Genomic DNA, 16,158 nt, shown 5'->3' with positions numbered 1-16,158 from the left:
CTGTCTCATCTAATGAAAGAATTTGTTGCTGATGATGTTTAAAAATTTTAGGTTCTGGAGAGCAGTTTCAGAAGTGATGTAAGCATTTGTTTGAATTCCCTCAATTTTCACAGAGCCACGTAACAAGAGCACTGGTTCCCGTACATTTCTGTTCTTGGCCCACCAAATGTATAAAATTAAATTTTCTTATGTCATTAATATTAAAAATGCAATGTGAAGGGAGGTCTGTTAGTCAAGTAGCGTTTTGCCACCACTAAAATCTCTGAGGTCTCGCCCCGACTGTGCCTGTTGTGGCTCCTACATCTTCTGCAAGAAAGAACCCTCCTTTGAGTATGTGCCCGGGCAAAGACAGATCAGTACATCTGAAGTTAAAGAAGGAAAGCCCTTTTGTATTTTGTTTATTTAATATAAATTGGAAGTCTTAAGACTAAAGGCTACTCTAGTAAACCTAAGCTGCACGTGTTTTATGCTGCATTTGCGCAGGATTCCCAATATTCTAGTTGAGAGCTAATACTGGAGGAGTCACTTCACACCATTGTGTCTGGTTCAGTCCTTTTTTGTATTTAAAACTTGTATTTAATATTGATACAATTCTCTTACTATGAATATGTTGCAAAGCCTTAACCAGATGTTGTTCATTATCCTGATTAAGTTCAGTGTTAGTCTTTCTAAGGTAACTAAAATATTATTGTGCTATTGATATTCTTAGTTATGGGTAGCTGTTAGAAATATTGTTTAGTGAAAGACTATGACAGCTTTGGATTTTAATGTAAATAATTTTAATCATTACATTTCATTTATTGCTAGTTTATATAATTTGGTCTTGTCCTTATATGAAAATAAGCACTGATTGGTTATCGTAGGAGTCAAATGTTTGATTATTGATGTTCTCTCCCTTTCCCCCCCCGCTTTTAGATATTAGAACACAGAAGCAGAATCAGACTTATTCATTTCACAGCAGCCGCGTATTTTCACCTGTCTGCTCTTAGAATACAAAGAGCATATAAACGTCACATGGCTGTTAAGAATGCTAAGAAGCAGATCAGTTCAGTCATATGTATTCAGGTTAGCGTCTCTGATTTTTCTATTATCATTATCACTTAAAGTTTAACAAGCAGTATCTAACCAACTTAAGAAAAATGGTATAATCATTAGCCTTCAGCACTTAATTCGTTATGAAGAATTTGGTGTTTCACACAACGAAAGCTGTGAATTATTTTTACAAAATAGCTTTATTCCTTCTCTCTAGTACATACATAGTTGAGTTCTCATTAATGAGACATTGTACTCATTTTTGTTTGGAAATTCTTTGGTTACTAGCAACTCTTAAATTTTTTTCTTACAAATTGGTTGAGTTCCACATCTGTGGATTATATGCCTGTCCCTGCACCCCCCATGTCCTATATATTTTTTTGTCGCTTTTCTTTATTAAATTAATTTGTAAATTAATAATACCAGTTGGGAGAGTTACAATGTATTTCAATACATTATCTATTTAACTTATGTTTGTATGTATATGCATTTATGAGTATTTATATTGCCCTTTATGTTTCAAAAAGTAAAGTAAAAATGAAAAATACTCTCCATGTATTTTAAACAGAGATGGTTTCGAACAAGATTACAGCAAAAGAAATATCAGAGCATAATTAAAACACAGCAAGAAGTTCAAGAGTTATTGGGCCAACAAAATAGGGCTGCATTAGTAATACAGAAAGCGGTTCACAATTTTCTTGTTCGTAAAAAACAGGAAAAAATTAACAGTGGCATCACTAAAATTCAGGTAACTCAAAATGTTATCATTCTACTACAAACTTTGTCTTGTTTCAAAAACAGACACACATAAATTTTAATATTTATTTTAGTTTTCTTTATTGAGAAATTAACCAGAGTAATTTAAAATACTACACTGATCTTATTTCTAAGCCCATTCTTTAAAATTTTCATGAAGATGTTCATGATTAAGAGAAGAATAGCTGTTCTATCTATTTGACTGGAGTTAGACATCTTTGCTCATTGACTCGTGGCTCACTGCATGTATAAAAGATATGTATTTCTTTTGTAGAAAAAATAATATTTGTATTAGAACCAAAGGTGAAGGTTTAATGAGAAAATATACTACTAAGCATAAACTTACAGAAAATATTTACATTGAGGAATGATAGTTATTCACTGAAAACATCATGGGACATAATCATATAGTTACTCTCCTTTATCACCTTAAGGCTTTATGGAGAGGATACTCTTGGAGGAAGAAAAATGATTGTAAGAAAATTAAAGCTATCCGACTGAGTCTTCAAGTGGTTAACAGAGAGATCCGAGAAGAAAATAAACTCTACAAAAGAACAGCACTTGCACTTCATTACCTTCTGACATATAAGCACCTTTCAGCCATTCTTGAGGCACTAAAACACTTAGGTCAGTCCATTTTCTTACTTTCTTTTTTCCCTGAAAGAAAGCAGTATCTTGTGTTAGATCAAAAATACTCTTTTTTTGAATGTACAAGGAATACTGCAAACTGTAATAGTTGGCAAAACTTTATTTTGTTGCTATGAATTTACCTGTATTTTTTCTTTTTCCTTTTTAGAGGTCGTCACAAGATTGTCTCCACTTTGTTGTGAGAACATGGCCCAGAGTGGAGCAATTTCTAAGCTCTTTGTGTTGATCCGGAGTTGTAATCGTAGTGTTCCCTGTATGGAGGTCATCAGACGTGCGGTGCAAGTCTTGCTAAATGTAGCTAAGGTAGTGTTCCATTTTTATAGTGAAATATTTATTGATCAGGAATTCTGATTCCTTAAATTAAGCCTAAACTTGTTCACCATGAGATCATAGATCTCAAAAGAAAAATTCATTTATGTGCAAGAATCTTACGTAGAAGAAATGTTTAGCATAATCATTGGTAGAAACACTGCTTTTTGTACAACTTTATACTTTTTGTCTTTATAATATTAATGGAAATGGTAACTAGGTTTTATTGATTACTTACACTGTGATTGGCACTGTGTTAAGTATTTTCGTGCATTGCTTAATTTAATCCTGTACAACCATCTAGTAAGGTAATTAGAAAAGAGGAATAATAATGGACATTAGGTTTTTAAATAAAAGTCCAGTTCTGGTAGAGTAAAATTTAGATCTAGTTTGTCTGACTCACAGCAAGTGGTCTTATCCACTGGATTGTATTGTGATAATGGAACTTAACTATATTCATGTTTGGCAAAACATGATTTTAAAAAAAGTATTGCCAGATAATAAATACTCTGTGAATTAGAACTTAAACACTTTGAGATACACACACTCACACACAAACCCCAATTGCATTCAACTAAAGGTATTGAAATGGTAGATTTGTTTTTACTGGTTAACCTATAAATCACAATTAGGATATCTGATAGTTGCTTACTTTGAAGTCGTACAGTTTAGTGTAAGAACACAGACTCTGAGGCAGAAAGTGAAGTTTGGATCCCAGCTATGCAGCGTACTGCAGGTTGTTGAACTTCTCTGGGCTTCACTTCCCGTAACTGCAAAGTGGCTGTTCTAACAGTACCACCTCTCTGTTATTGTTAGGATTAAATGCATATTTGATTTGTAGAATTGCCAGATATGTGTTAGATGTTTATTTTATTCTTAATTTTCTCAATAGCATCATTATGATTGGTTACTATGAGAATTTCTATTTGAATCCAATGATAGAGCAATTAGAAAAATAACTGAAATGGGAGAAATATACCCTAGTCATATTATCATTATCAAATTTCTTTTCTCTTAAAGCAACCACATCTTCCTTTAAAGAAGGCAATGTAGTAATTATGTAGTTAATTAGATTATAAGTTTTCGTGACATGACATCCTGTAGGTAAGTGGTTTTTATGTTGAGAGGCTCTCACTAAAACCATCACTTGTTATTGTGTACTTTTACATGTTCAGTTTCAGAGAGCTCCGATTTAATTCATTTTATGTAGACCTTAAAAGTAGTGAAAGGAGGGAAATTAAAATTAGGGTAGGCAAATAAGCAGACTTTAGAGATGACAGCAATATAAAAAATTACCCATTTAGACTTAGCTGCAGATAAAAATGAAAATTTGTCTGTAAACTCTCTGGTCGAATCACTTCGAAAGGTGAGTGTATTTATCATAACTTTGCATTTCATTTTATTTCAGTATGAGAAAACTGCTCCAGCAGTGTATGCTGTGGAAACTTGCATCGACACCCTGCTGGAGCTTTTACAGATGTACCGAGAAAAGGCTGGAGACAGAGCTGCAGACAAAGGTGGAAGCATTTTTACAAAATCATGTTGTTTGCTGGCTGTTTTACTGAAGACAACGAGTCGGGCCTCTGTAAGTAGCCAGTGTGTTTTCTTGGAGATTATTTTTCTAGTTTCCTGAGTACTTTCACCCTGTGTCTGAATCATTTACTTCAATAGTTCCTTTAACAATATCACAGCTAAATTAGGATTTAGTATGTGTTAAACTTGTTTTGGCACAAAAGTGAATTATGACAGATCAAAGAAACTTTTAACTATAGTCTACCAAATTTTAAAAATAGAATTTATCAGAGATGATTGTAAGTAACTGTTTAGCCATATATTTACAGAAAGGAGCACAGCATTCTCATCACACCAGGTAGTAGACCAGATACGTAAGACTCCGCACCCTCCTGTGGTGATCGTAAGTGACTGCCAAGCAGTCCCGTGATGAGATTTCTCAGTTACGCTGTGGGTGTCGTCCGCTTCACCCTTCAGCTACAACTTGGATTTCCTAAATTTCCCCCCAGTTTCTTTCTTTATTTGAGGTAGCATAGAATAGGTCATGATAGGATTGTGGCCTTTGTCCTGAAAAAAAATTAGTAACTCCCTAAAGACTTTATGCAGGTTAGTGATATGCCACAGTTCAGATTTCAATGATCATTTTGCCAGTTGGAGGATGGAGTTGGCAGGGCATGTTGAGGGATCCATGAAGGAAGGAGACAAGAATAAGTGAGTAATGGTCTAGTTAGTTGAGAGATTATGAATGAACTGGATATGTCAGTGAGATAAAGAAGCGGATACTTTTGAAACTTTGAAGAGACAAAACTCATAAGATGGGCAACTGGATACAATAGGTATGTTGATTACAATATTTGATTTTGGGGATTTACTATAGAATTAAGTGTATAATTTTCAAATAATGTCATTTTTGTTATATCCTTGAGAACTGGCTCATAATTTAGACCAAATCTAACTGCTGAATTTGCTGATCTTTGCTTTTAAGTTATTTTTCATTTGACTGTTTTATTTTGTTTGGGTGTTTAGGGGAGAGTATTTTTGTTTTTAGAGTTCCTTATGTTAACTTCAAGTGTTTATTTCTTCTAATTGATTTTGATAATATAGAAGAAATAGACAATTTGACATTTATTAATAGTTTCTAATTAGTGGTTCTCTTTTTTCAGGATGTTCGCAGTAGGTCCAAAGTTGTTGACCGTATTTATAGTCTCTATAAATTTACAGCTCGTAAACATAAAATGAATATTGAAAGAATACTTTATAAACAAAAGACGAACTCTTCTGTAAACATTCCCTTTATTCCTGAAACTCCTGTAAGAACCAGAGTAGTTTCGAGGTAAGAATTTAAACATAATCTTAATTTTGTCTGACTATTCTTTACCAAATATTTAATGAACTTCAATAGAATCTATGTATGAATAATTAATTCATTTCGGGTAGTTGGTGGTTATCCAATAAATGTTTTATATTAGATAGCTACAAGTTAAGACTTGGGGTAGGCTTTCCTACATCGTCATATCTTTATGCACGTTGGACAAATTACCTTGTTTGAAAATTGCTGGAAGGTCCCCCTTTGGTCAAAATGTCTACTTCTAGCTTAGCCCATACTTCCCGATATTTGAAAAGTCCCCCTTTATAGAATTTCTTTCTGAGACATGTAGTAATAACTGAGATTTAACTACTTTGAGACTTGTTACTTTAGAAGTTCTAAAAGAAAACAAGTGGGGCATAAGATTATTGAGTTTCCCAAATACCCTGCCCTGTTTCTGGTGAGAGCTGGTGTGGAGCTGTGACCTGTTCTGCTGCATGGTGCTGAGGATGTTGTACAGCATAGAGCTCTCTAGAGCAAGAGAAAGACAGGCAAATAAGTAAATCATTTAATAAAAACTGTAACAACTGCTATGATAGAAAGCAATTTAGACGTTTTGCTGAAGAAGTATGGCTGATGAGGAAAATCCTCTCCAGGATGAACTATTTAAGGTGAGACTCAAAGAATAATTAAAAGGAAAGGCTGAAGAAAAGATAAGGTGTGGAGCTTCAAAATATGTGTGAAAAATCTATTCTCTATTTCATTCAAACTCTTTTAAACTTCCCTTATACAAATACGTCACAGAAAAATCAGGTCTACAGTTCCAATCAGGGGTCCAGTCTAGAGTTACAAGATAGATAATTAGTTTCAGAATAGAAGTGGCATAAAAGCAATAGGAATAAATGAAATCATTTGGCGAAAAGAGTCAGTCCCAAACCGAAACCCAAGTTAGTCTCAACTTTTGCAGAAGTTAGAGAAAAAAACCACCCGAGAGCACTGAAAATGAGTTGCTAATCAGAAACACATTCCCGAGTGTGTTGTATATTTAGTATTTTGCAAACGTTAATGTGTTCTATTAGCTTTTCCGTGTCTGCTTCCATAAAGATTTACAGCCTCAGGAACCACAAGGAGTAGTTCTACTCTCTCCTGTAGAGTTGAAATCACCTCTGGCAGTGAGTAGAGTTTTTTAGCTGAATTTACTGGTGAACAGCTAAATTAAAGGCATTAGTTAAGGTGATTATAGACTTAAGCAGGGAAAGGAGTAACTGTTTGTGTTCTGAGTGATGATGGTTATTTGTTGAAGACAAGTGAGTTGGAGAGTCAAAGGGTGGCAGAATTGATGTAGATTAAATGAGTGGGTGGATTAAAGCAAATGATATAGTTGAATCAGAAATGGTATGTGGAAAATAGAAGCAAATAAAATAAAATGTCTGAGGTTTTGAGTGATGACAAAGCCGCGTGTGTGCTTTGACTGTGAGTCGGCTACGGTAGAACAGAAGGAGGGAAAGGTGGTTAAAGCGCCTGCCATTGACCTTGTTGATGCCAGAGTTCTTGAAAATGATGACGGGAGTTAATAGAAGGCCAGGAACCAGGTTTCCAGGGAATAAAACTGAACAACTAGAAGTTTGTGGTGGTATAGCTAAAGGCCTAAGATTCAAAGGAACCAGAATGACTTTTCAGCATGCTCGAGAAAAATCCACTGGCGCCATTAATAGGGGACTGAATGATTACCACCCATGCGACTTTGCGAGGGTTGTAACTTTAATATATATTCATATTCAGGAATTTTAGTCCAGCCAGAAATGTGGAACGTTTACAGCCTTACGTGAGGAGCTGTATTAATACTTTTTTTTCCCCCCACAGACTTAAGCCAGATTGGGTTTTAAGAAGAGATAGCCTTGAAGAAATCACTAACCCTCTGCACGCTATTCAAATGGTGATGGATACGCTCGGCATTCCTTACTAGGAGTTGTAAACATTGCAGAGTGCACAGCAGAAATAGTGAAACTAATCATGTGTATGTTATTGCCCTTTTTTTGTATCACTCCTAAAATCTAACTTTGTATTAAATAAATAACAAAACTGTTTGGTACACTTTTTCCTGTTTCCCCCATTATTTTTGTCACTTTATATATGAGTTAATGTCATCAGATGAGTTTTAATACTGTTAATCCATGTCTGCTATTTTAAAGCACTTTATTAGTTAATGCAAATATATTTCTTATAGATAAAGAACACTTGTATCACTCTTGTTTTATATAAAAATTAAGGCTATTTCCTAAATCATATCTTAGAAATTAAAGGTGCTGCCAATTCATTTTAAGTAATATGATAAAATAATCTACGTACAATTTTTGAAAAAAATCCTTATTTATATTCTTGATAGACTGGACCATTCAAATTGGCAAGTGATCCCTTTAGAAAACAGAAATTAAATACCAACTACCTTTGTGCACAGTAATGAGTTGACCTTGGATCCCGTGCTGGTTCTGGTGAAGACCCTCGTGTCAGGGTAGAGTCTTGTTCTTCTAGGGTTTTTGAGTACGTCACCAGACCCCTCATCCAAGGAGCCTCTGGACCACATCTGCAACCTTTCAGTTAGCTGCCAAGTTTGTCAACTGTTTGGGGATATGATTCCTACTGGAAAGTGCTTAGTGTTGCTTATATTAGAAGCTATTTAGTCCCAGATCAAACAAACAAAACTCACTGCCCTCGCGTCAATTCAGACTCAAAGCTACCCTCCAGCACAGGACTGAACCCTCCCTCTGGGTCTCTGAGACTGACCACAGGGGAAAGCTCAGTCTCCTGCTGCTGGTTTCAAATGGCTGCCCCTGCAATTGGTAGCCTAACTTGTAAACACTGCTCGCAGGGCTTAGAAAACAATTAAATGTTGAAATATCATTTGTTGTGTTCTCTACCTGTGGGTCCTTGCGTGATTGAAGGTCCAAGGAACATTAATTCCAGTGTCTATTTGAAATTAATTGGGTTCCAACATCTTGTACTAGTTTTCTGTTCATTCATGGAAATAATACAATCTTTTTAATAAAATCAATAGTCACTGAATATATAGAAATAATGTATCTCTACTAAACATCCTTCATGAATTTGTTAGAATAAGGATTAAAACAGATTTATTTGAAATTGGTTATGGTTTCCTTAGGACATAACTAAAGAATATAAGGGGCATGTTGATAAACAAATTGAAATTAAATATGGAGAATTTTTAGTAGACCTTGGCTCCACCCCTACCTTCCCATACAATATTTTAGAAGCTTTTGATAATTTATATTTTCTAACATTTTGGTTACTGTTGACTCACCAGATTTTTCCCCCTCTTTTAACAATTCTGGAATAAACATTTCTACTTACTTTGGTAAACTATAGTATTATTATATAATGGACCAAAATAAAAATTATTGGTCTTGGTATACTCTAAGCTGATTTTAGCCAATTAATATTGCACAAAAATTAGTTGATTCCCATATCTTAAAAGTTACCCTATTGTTGATTCTCTGACTAGCAGTTTTTAATAGTTCTTCATATCCAATTTCTTATAGAAGGAACACTCCTCCTAACTTTATGTGATAGATCTATATCAAGATTCTAAGCCCTTATAAAGAGTACCAGTTCTGTGTATCTGCGTAAGGGGGCGCTTGCGGGAAGTGATAGAGATGATTAAGACTTATTTTGGAGATGACTACTTTCTTCCGAGACCTTGCCTGAAGGATGAATGTAAATATATTGACTATAATTTAATTTTACTTTAGGTGAACTTATTAATGATGAGGGTATTTGGTAAAGTTAGGTGAGCATGTTGTTTTGATTAAATATTCTAAGTCTAGGAAACACGGGGCAGTTCTACCCTGTCCTATAAGGTCGCTCTGAGTTGACATCAACTTCATGGCAGTTTTTGTGTTTTAATTTTATCTCTACATTTTCATATCCATTGCAATGGCTACACAGAACTCACAGACAAAAACTCATGGGTATATATATATATCCAAGAAGTTATGTTGGTAGTGAGCATTTCTTACTCATTACTGAAGAAATGCTCACAATTCTTACTGAAGAAATGCTCACAATTGAGTTATCAGGGCATATCACAAAGTTCTACCAAGAGTGCTAGCAAATACCCAAAGGCCATACCGTTGCTATAAACTTCAACCTGCAGGCATTCAGCTTCCGCTTCGTGGGTCAGCAGCCCAACTCCAGAATTAAGTGGTCAAAGGGACCCCATTCTAGCAAGCCTCAGTCCAAACGCACTCAGCTCCCCTTCCATGGGTCCGCAAGTCCAATTACTCCAATTGAGTGCCTCAGGGAACCCCACTCCAAAGCCAGGCTCCTGCAAAGCCTCATCTGTACTTGCTCCATGGTTTGGGAAGCCCAGCACTGTCCCAGCGTCTGACTCCCAGTTCTGCTGCTGCTGTTTCTCTGATGTCTTGCACCCAGAAGGGTCACTGATCTAGGGACCAGAGCACAGACTCCACTCCTGGCTCCTGCTCGTAATGCGATCCTTCTTTGTGGGCTCATTTTATACACAGCAGAGTTGCATTCCAAGGAACACTAGTCAAAATTGCTCACAGGTGACTCCCCCACCTTAGACCCAAGCAGGGAAAGGTCCTTAGGTGGGCATTAGAGACTTTGGCTAAAAGAGCCACATTAAATTAGCCACACACCCTCCCCCCTGCAATGAATCCCAAGTTAACCTTCTGAACTGTTGTGATTGTTGTTAAGTGCTATCCAGTTAGTTCTTACAGTGACCACCCCCGTGTCAATACAAGGAAACTGCCCAGCCCTGGGCCATCCTCACAACAGTTCTATGTTTGAACCTATTGTTGCAGCCACTGTGTCGATTCATGTCATTGAGGGAATTGCTCTTGCTGACTCTACATTACCAAGCTTGATGTCCTCCAGGGACAAGCCCCTTCTGATAACAAATCCAAAGTACATGACACAAAGTCTTCCCCCTCCACTTCCACGAAGCATTCTGGCCATACTTCTAAGACAGATTTGCCCCTCCTCTTCGCCAACACCATAATTCAAATGCACCGTTTTTACTCCAGTCCTCACCCACGGTCCAGCCTGCACGCATTTGAAGCTATACAAACACCACCCCTCAGGCCAGGCCCACCGTAGTCCTCACAGTGACATCTTTGCCCTTTAGCACCTTAAAGAAGTTTTATGTAGGCGTTTCCTGAGTTACCCGTTTGATTTACTTTCAAGAGTGTTGATTATTGGGGCAAGTAAAATGAAATCTCTGAGAACTTCAATCTTTTCTCCAATATAGTAAGATATTTATCCAGTTGTGAGGATTTTTATTTTCCTTACACTGAGGTCTAATCCATATTGAATACTGTATTCTTGGATCTTCATTAGTAAGTGATTCAAATCACCTTGCTTTCAGTAAGCAAGGCTGTGTCATCTAAATATCTTAGGTTGTTAATGTGCCTTCTTCCAATTCTGATCCTGTGTTCTCACAGTAAATTTTCGGCAGTTATTTTCTCAACATTTAAATTGAATAATTGCTGATATTATTCGATGTTCCTTTGTTCAGGTCATCCAACTGCCTCCTGGCCTATGTATGGACTCCGCGTGTGAACAGCTTTGGAATTCCCATCTTAGCAATAACTAACTATAATTAACCCGAATTTCCAGTTGATGTCATTTTGGCGGTTCTGTATCATTTTAAATTTAGTTTGAAACATGTAGATATATATGTTACGTGTTAGGCAATGTAAAGTTGATTCTGACTCATAGCAACTGGATGTATAACAGAATGACACTCTGCCTGCCCTATGCATCCTCACAATAGTTTTATCTTTTAATCTAGTATGTCTTTTTAATCTAACAGGGGTTTTCTGTTGATGTTTTCTGTTTGGCAAATAAAATATTTTAAATTCTTGGAAATTTAAATGTCAAGGAAAGGAGGAGAATGCAATGACTTGTGTCCTCCAACTATACAAGGGGCATGAAGAATCCAACTCTTTATCTCCCTAGGACTTTGTAAAGCGGAGATCAGGCATGCCTCCTTCTCTCCAACGTCCTCACCCTACTCCCTTGACAGTGTGCATCTCTACTAGGTTCAATAATTTGTTGCAAGGGCCACACATAGCTTACAGCCAATGTGATTATGAGGTTTAGTAGGGAAGCTAATAGGTTACAAGGTAGAATCTGAAATGTTAAAGATACAGTTCTTTTGTGTGCAGTGGCTCTTTTCAGTCATACTTGGCACAATTCTCTCTGGCCTCAAACCAGGCAGCCTTCTGGCTTCTGCCCCACGTGGACAATGTTACAAAACACCTTAGGACTGATAAATGCCCAATGGGTACCCCTCTCTACAAGCCATTCAGCTTTACCCTTGCCATGAACTAGGAAGCCTGCTGCTCCCTGTCTCATGCTTTCAGTGCCTCTGCCATTGCCGCTTTTCCATGTAGGCATCTCACAAAAGATGACCTCTATTCATCGTTCTTGATGGTTGTGAGGTTTCTGTTCTTGCTTCTAAGATACATCATTTTATACCCAATGGAATAGTAAAACAGACCAATACACGCACCTTATTTGCATGCCCCCACCCAGTCATTGGTGGGAATTGTAAAGACTGTAAATCAGGGGTCCTCAAGCTACGGCCCGCAGGCCACATGCAGCCCACCGAGGACATTTATCCAGCCCTCCAGGTGTTTTTGCCCCATTTTGTTTTTTTTTTTTTACTTCAAAATAAGATATGTACAGTGTGCATAGGAATTTTTTCATGGATTTTTATTTTTTTAAAAACTAGAGGCCGGCCCTGCAACAGTCTGAGGGACAGTGAACTGGCCCCCTCTTAAAAAAGTTTGAGGACCCTTGCTGTAAATAGAAGGGCCCTACCAAGTCACTCAACTGTACCGCATCTACCCTTAATAGAACTAGATAGTCATGCCATCGCTTAGTTTCAGTCTTGGGAGAAGAAATACTCATGTGCATATTAGATTCAAAAGCTGCTAAATTTTTCTCAATAGATACTTTCTAGGTTTATTGTTTTTATAATTTCCATTTTTTGCTTTCAACAATAAAAGCCTTATACATTAAAAAAAATCTCTACCAATTTTGAAAAGAAGACCTGCTTGGGAAAAGTACAGCCATAGTGCTCCTTGGAAACAAGAATGGGCAAGACAATCTTACACACTTTGGGCATGTTATCAAGAGAGACCAGAGGGCACCAAAAATGAGGAAGGCCCTCAGCAAGATGGATGGACAAGGTGGCTGCAGCACTAGGATGTAACAAGACCAGACAGTGTTTCACTCTGTTGTACATAGGGTTGCTGATTCTGATCCAACTTAGACCTAACAACAGCTCATTATGAAAACACTGTCTTCTGGATCATTCTTTCTACCAGCTAAGCTTACTACAGGGAGAAAGATAACGTTTCCCTCTCCTGTAAGGGCTTACAGCTTTGGAAACTTACAGGGGCAGATCAACTTATCCTATTATGAGTAGGAATTGCCTTGATGACAATGAGTTTTGGTTTGGGTTTGAAACTTGCTACACGGATTTAGCAAGCTTTCAGTTTTTATATTGTTCAACCATCAATGATACTTGGTATACCAAAAGAGTGATAATCAAGTATGTTTTTACTTTCTACAATGAGGAATAGTTCTACTGAAATACTTTGTAACTTATTTTCTGTAGAAATGCTACAGAAAAAATACAATTTATCTTTGATGTAAAGTATGCATGTGTAGAGAAAATCTAAACTTATCTAAGAAAAGGATATTTTCCAAAACTACTTAAAAAAATACATATGAAGACTGTGTTAGTTACATAATCTGGTGTCAATTTGACTTGAGAGGATTAAGAGTGAAGGGGTGGAGTCTAATCTGTCAACCAGATCATAGCCAATGAGGACTCTGTGTGGGCATGGTTTTCTCCTGAGAATTCTGGGAAATCTGGTGTTTTCCAACTTGGAGCCGGGAGAGACTCTGCTAACTCCCTTGGAGATGCTGTAATGAAAAGACACATGCCGCTACGCCCTGGAAGCCGGAGAAGCCACACAAAACTACCCTGATGCAACCAGACCTCTGGAGCCATAGAAGCCATGTACACACCCCTGCCAGTGCCGAGATGCTTACAATGCCACTGGATCCAGAAGATTTCCAACCCACTGGCCTGTGACCTTCCTGCATTCAGCATCATTGCATGTGTTTTGTGAGTCTGAAGAGGACTTTATAGATTGGTATCAGACATCTGGGCTATTATTGGAGTTATGGACTTGATCTGGACTGAGCTGGGATGGTTTCTCAATATTCAATTGCTATTGTATATAAACCTCTTTCTTATACACATGAATGTCTATAAATTTGTTTTGCTAGTCTACCTGGACTAACACAAAGGCTACCAAAAATTGTGCTTCAGAAACTTGAGTAAATTTTGAAATTTTTTCATCAGGAAAGCAATTTAATAAAGCCTATTTTATAAAGAGGTTTTAAGAGTTATAGTCTATGACTAATAGACTCATGTTACTGCAGATAACATATATTTGTAATCAAACAAAAAACCTTTGAAAAGTTATCATCTAAGTTAAACGATGCATTTGGATATGAGGATTGTCCAGGCAGTAACTTGTCTCTTCACTTTGTTGACAAAATACTTTGATGAGATCCTAATCATATCCTTTACTGATTGTATTTGATGTTATATCTAAGAATCTCTTGTTTAAAAACTAGCTTCCAAATTAAATACATAAGTGTAAATAAAAACTAGCTCTCAAAGCATCACTCCTGTTTTCATTTGAGAGCATTATAGTTTTAGTTTTTGCATTTACGTTCTTGGTCCATTTGTAGTTAATTTCACATAGCATGAGGTATGGACCTAGCATCCTTTTGCATGTATACAATGTGTTTCCCCCATCTCATGTCATTTATTAAAGAGACAATCTTTTCTCCACTGACTGGACTTAGCACTTATTGATTCATTTCTGGATCTCATTCTATTCCATGGTTTATATATCAATTCAGTAACAAGCTGTTTATATTACTGTAGCTTTCTATTATGTCTTGAGGTTTGGAAGTGTTTTACTTTGTTTTGTTTTAATGAGTGTTTTGCCATCTGGCAGTCCCATTTAAAATTGAGGTTGTCTTTTTCAATTTTGCAATGATGGCCATTGAAATTTCAATGGATTGCATTGAATCTATAGAGTACATTGCATAGCAATGGCATCTAAACAATATTGTCTTCCAAATCATGACCATGGCATATCTTTGTGTTTTGTATAGCTCTATTCTCTCTCATGACTGTTTTATACTTTTCAGGATTTTCCTGAATTTTCAAGTTTTCCGCTTTCTTGGCTACATTTAGTTTTAGGTATTTTATTATTTTATATGCTATTGTGAATGGAATTTTTAAAATTTCCTTCTCAGAATCCTCCTTGTTGATGTATTGAAACTTTAATGACTATTGAGTATCAATCAACATTGTATTCTGTGTCTTTGCTAAATTCATTTACCAGCTTTATCAATTCCCTTGTGAATTATTGGGTAGTTTTCTACAGATAGACACAGTTATTTTTCAAAAGATATTTCATTTCCTTCGTCTTGATTTGGATATCTTTTACTATTTTCTTGCCCCACTCTCTGCTTTGGTTAGAAATTTCAGTAGAATGTTGAATCATTCTTGCTGCCATTGAGTTGATAGCAAAAGGGGGTTTCTGCCTTGTTCCCAATCGTAAGGGGAAAGCTCTCAGTCTTTCTCCATTGATGATGACTGTTGTTAGGTGCCATCAAGTTGGTTCTGACTGACAGTGACCTTACTCAGATGTTCAGCACAGCAGGGCACCAGCCGGTCCTGCACTATTTTCACAATTGTTGTGTTTGAGCCCATTATTGCAGGCATTGTGCCAATCCAGCTCGGGAGTTTTCCCCTTTCCAGGACTATGTTGTGAGTTTTTCATAGGATTTTAAAATATATATCATATTGAGGATTCCCCCTTCTATTTCAAGCTTGTTTAGTGTTTACCAACACTGAGCGGGTTGTCAAGTGCCTCCTCTGCTTGGATCAAGGTGGGTTTTGTTCTTTGGTCTGTTAATGTCCTGCATTGTCTTGATTGATTTACCAATGTTAGAACCACTCCACATTTATGAGATCATCCCATTTGCTTATGATATATTCTCTCTGTTTGCTGATAAGTTTGGTTTGCTAATATTTAGTTTTTTGAGGATTTTTACATCTCCATTCAGAAATAATTTTGGTCTGTTTTTTCTTATAGTGTCTGACACTGATATTAAGAGTAATATTAGCTGCTTTATTTATATCTTCTCTTCTATTTCTTTGTAAATCTAGCTAAAGAATTATTGATTCTATTCCTCTTTCAAAAGATAAACTTCTGATTTCATTTATTCTGTCTATTGCTCTTCCTGTCTCTATTTTTTAGATCTCTTCTCTGATCTTTATGGGTTTTTTTTTCTTTCCAGTAATCTGAGCTAGGTTTGCTTTTTTCAGTTATATAGTTATAAAGTTAAGTTATTGATATGAATCTTTTTCTTTTTTGTGCATTTTGTAAATAGTTTTGTGGGGGGCTCATACAGCTTTTATAATATTCCAGACATCAAGTGTACATATCATG

At 36.5% G+C, this 16,158-nt stretch overlaps 1 protein-coding gene across 2 annotated transcripts in view; it reads left to right on the top strand.

The window, feature by feature from the left end:
• Nucleotides 1-7,718, top strand: part of ASPM (assembly factor for spindle microtubules) — a 49,798-nt gene extending 42,080 nt beyond the window's left edge. Inside the window, exons 22-28 of one of the 2 annotated variants that reach the window (XM_075528671.1) lie at nucleotides 916-1,065; nucleotides 1,601-1,780; nucleotides 2,223-2,415; nucleotides 2,585-2,739; nucleotides 4,154-4,330; nucleotides 5,421-5,590; nucleotides 7,427-7,717. In XM_075528671.1, coding sequence (XP_075384786.1) covers nucleotides 916-1,065; nucleotides 1,601-1,780; nucleotides 2,223-2,415; nucleotides 2,585-2,739; nucleotides 4,154-4,330; nucleotides 5,421-5,590; nucleotides 7,427-7,529 — 1,128 coding nt within the window. In that variant the 3' untranslated portion in view covers nucleotides 7,530-7,717. Of the gene's footprint in view, nucleotides 1-915; nucleotides 1,066-1,600; nucleotides 1,781-2,222; nucleotides 2,416-2,584; nucleotides 2,740-4,153; nucleotides 4,331-5,420; nucleotides 5,591-7,426 lie in introns of both variants that reach the window. The other variant, XM_075528681.1, reaches the window with a different exon arrangement.
• The last annotated feature ends 8,440 nt before the right edge of the window (nucleotides 7,719-16,158 follow it).

Source organism: Tenrec ecaudatus, chromosome 1 (assembly GCF_050624435.1).
Source record: "Tenrec ecaudatus isolate mTenEca1 chromosome 1, mTenEca1.hap1, whole genome shotgun sequence".
In the NCBI taxonomy this organism is placed as follows: domain Eukaryota; kingdom Metazoa; phylum Chordata; class Mammalia; order Afrosoricida; family Tenrecidae; genus Tenrec; species Tenrec ecaudatus.
The sequence above is the reverse complement of the archived record's forward strand: the minus strand, read 5'-3'. Positions and strand labels throughout refer to the sequence as shown.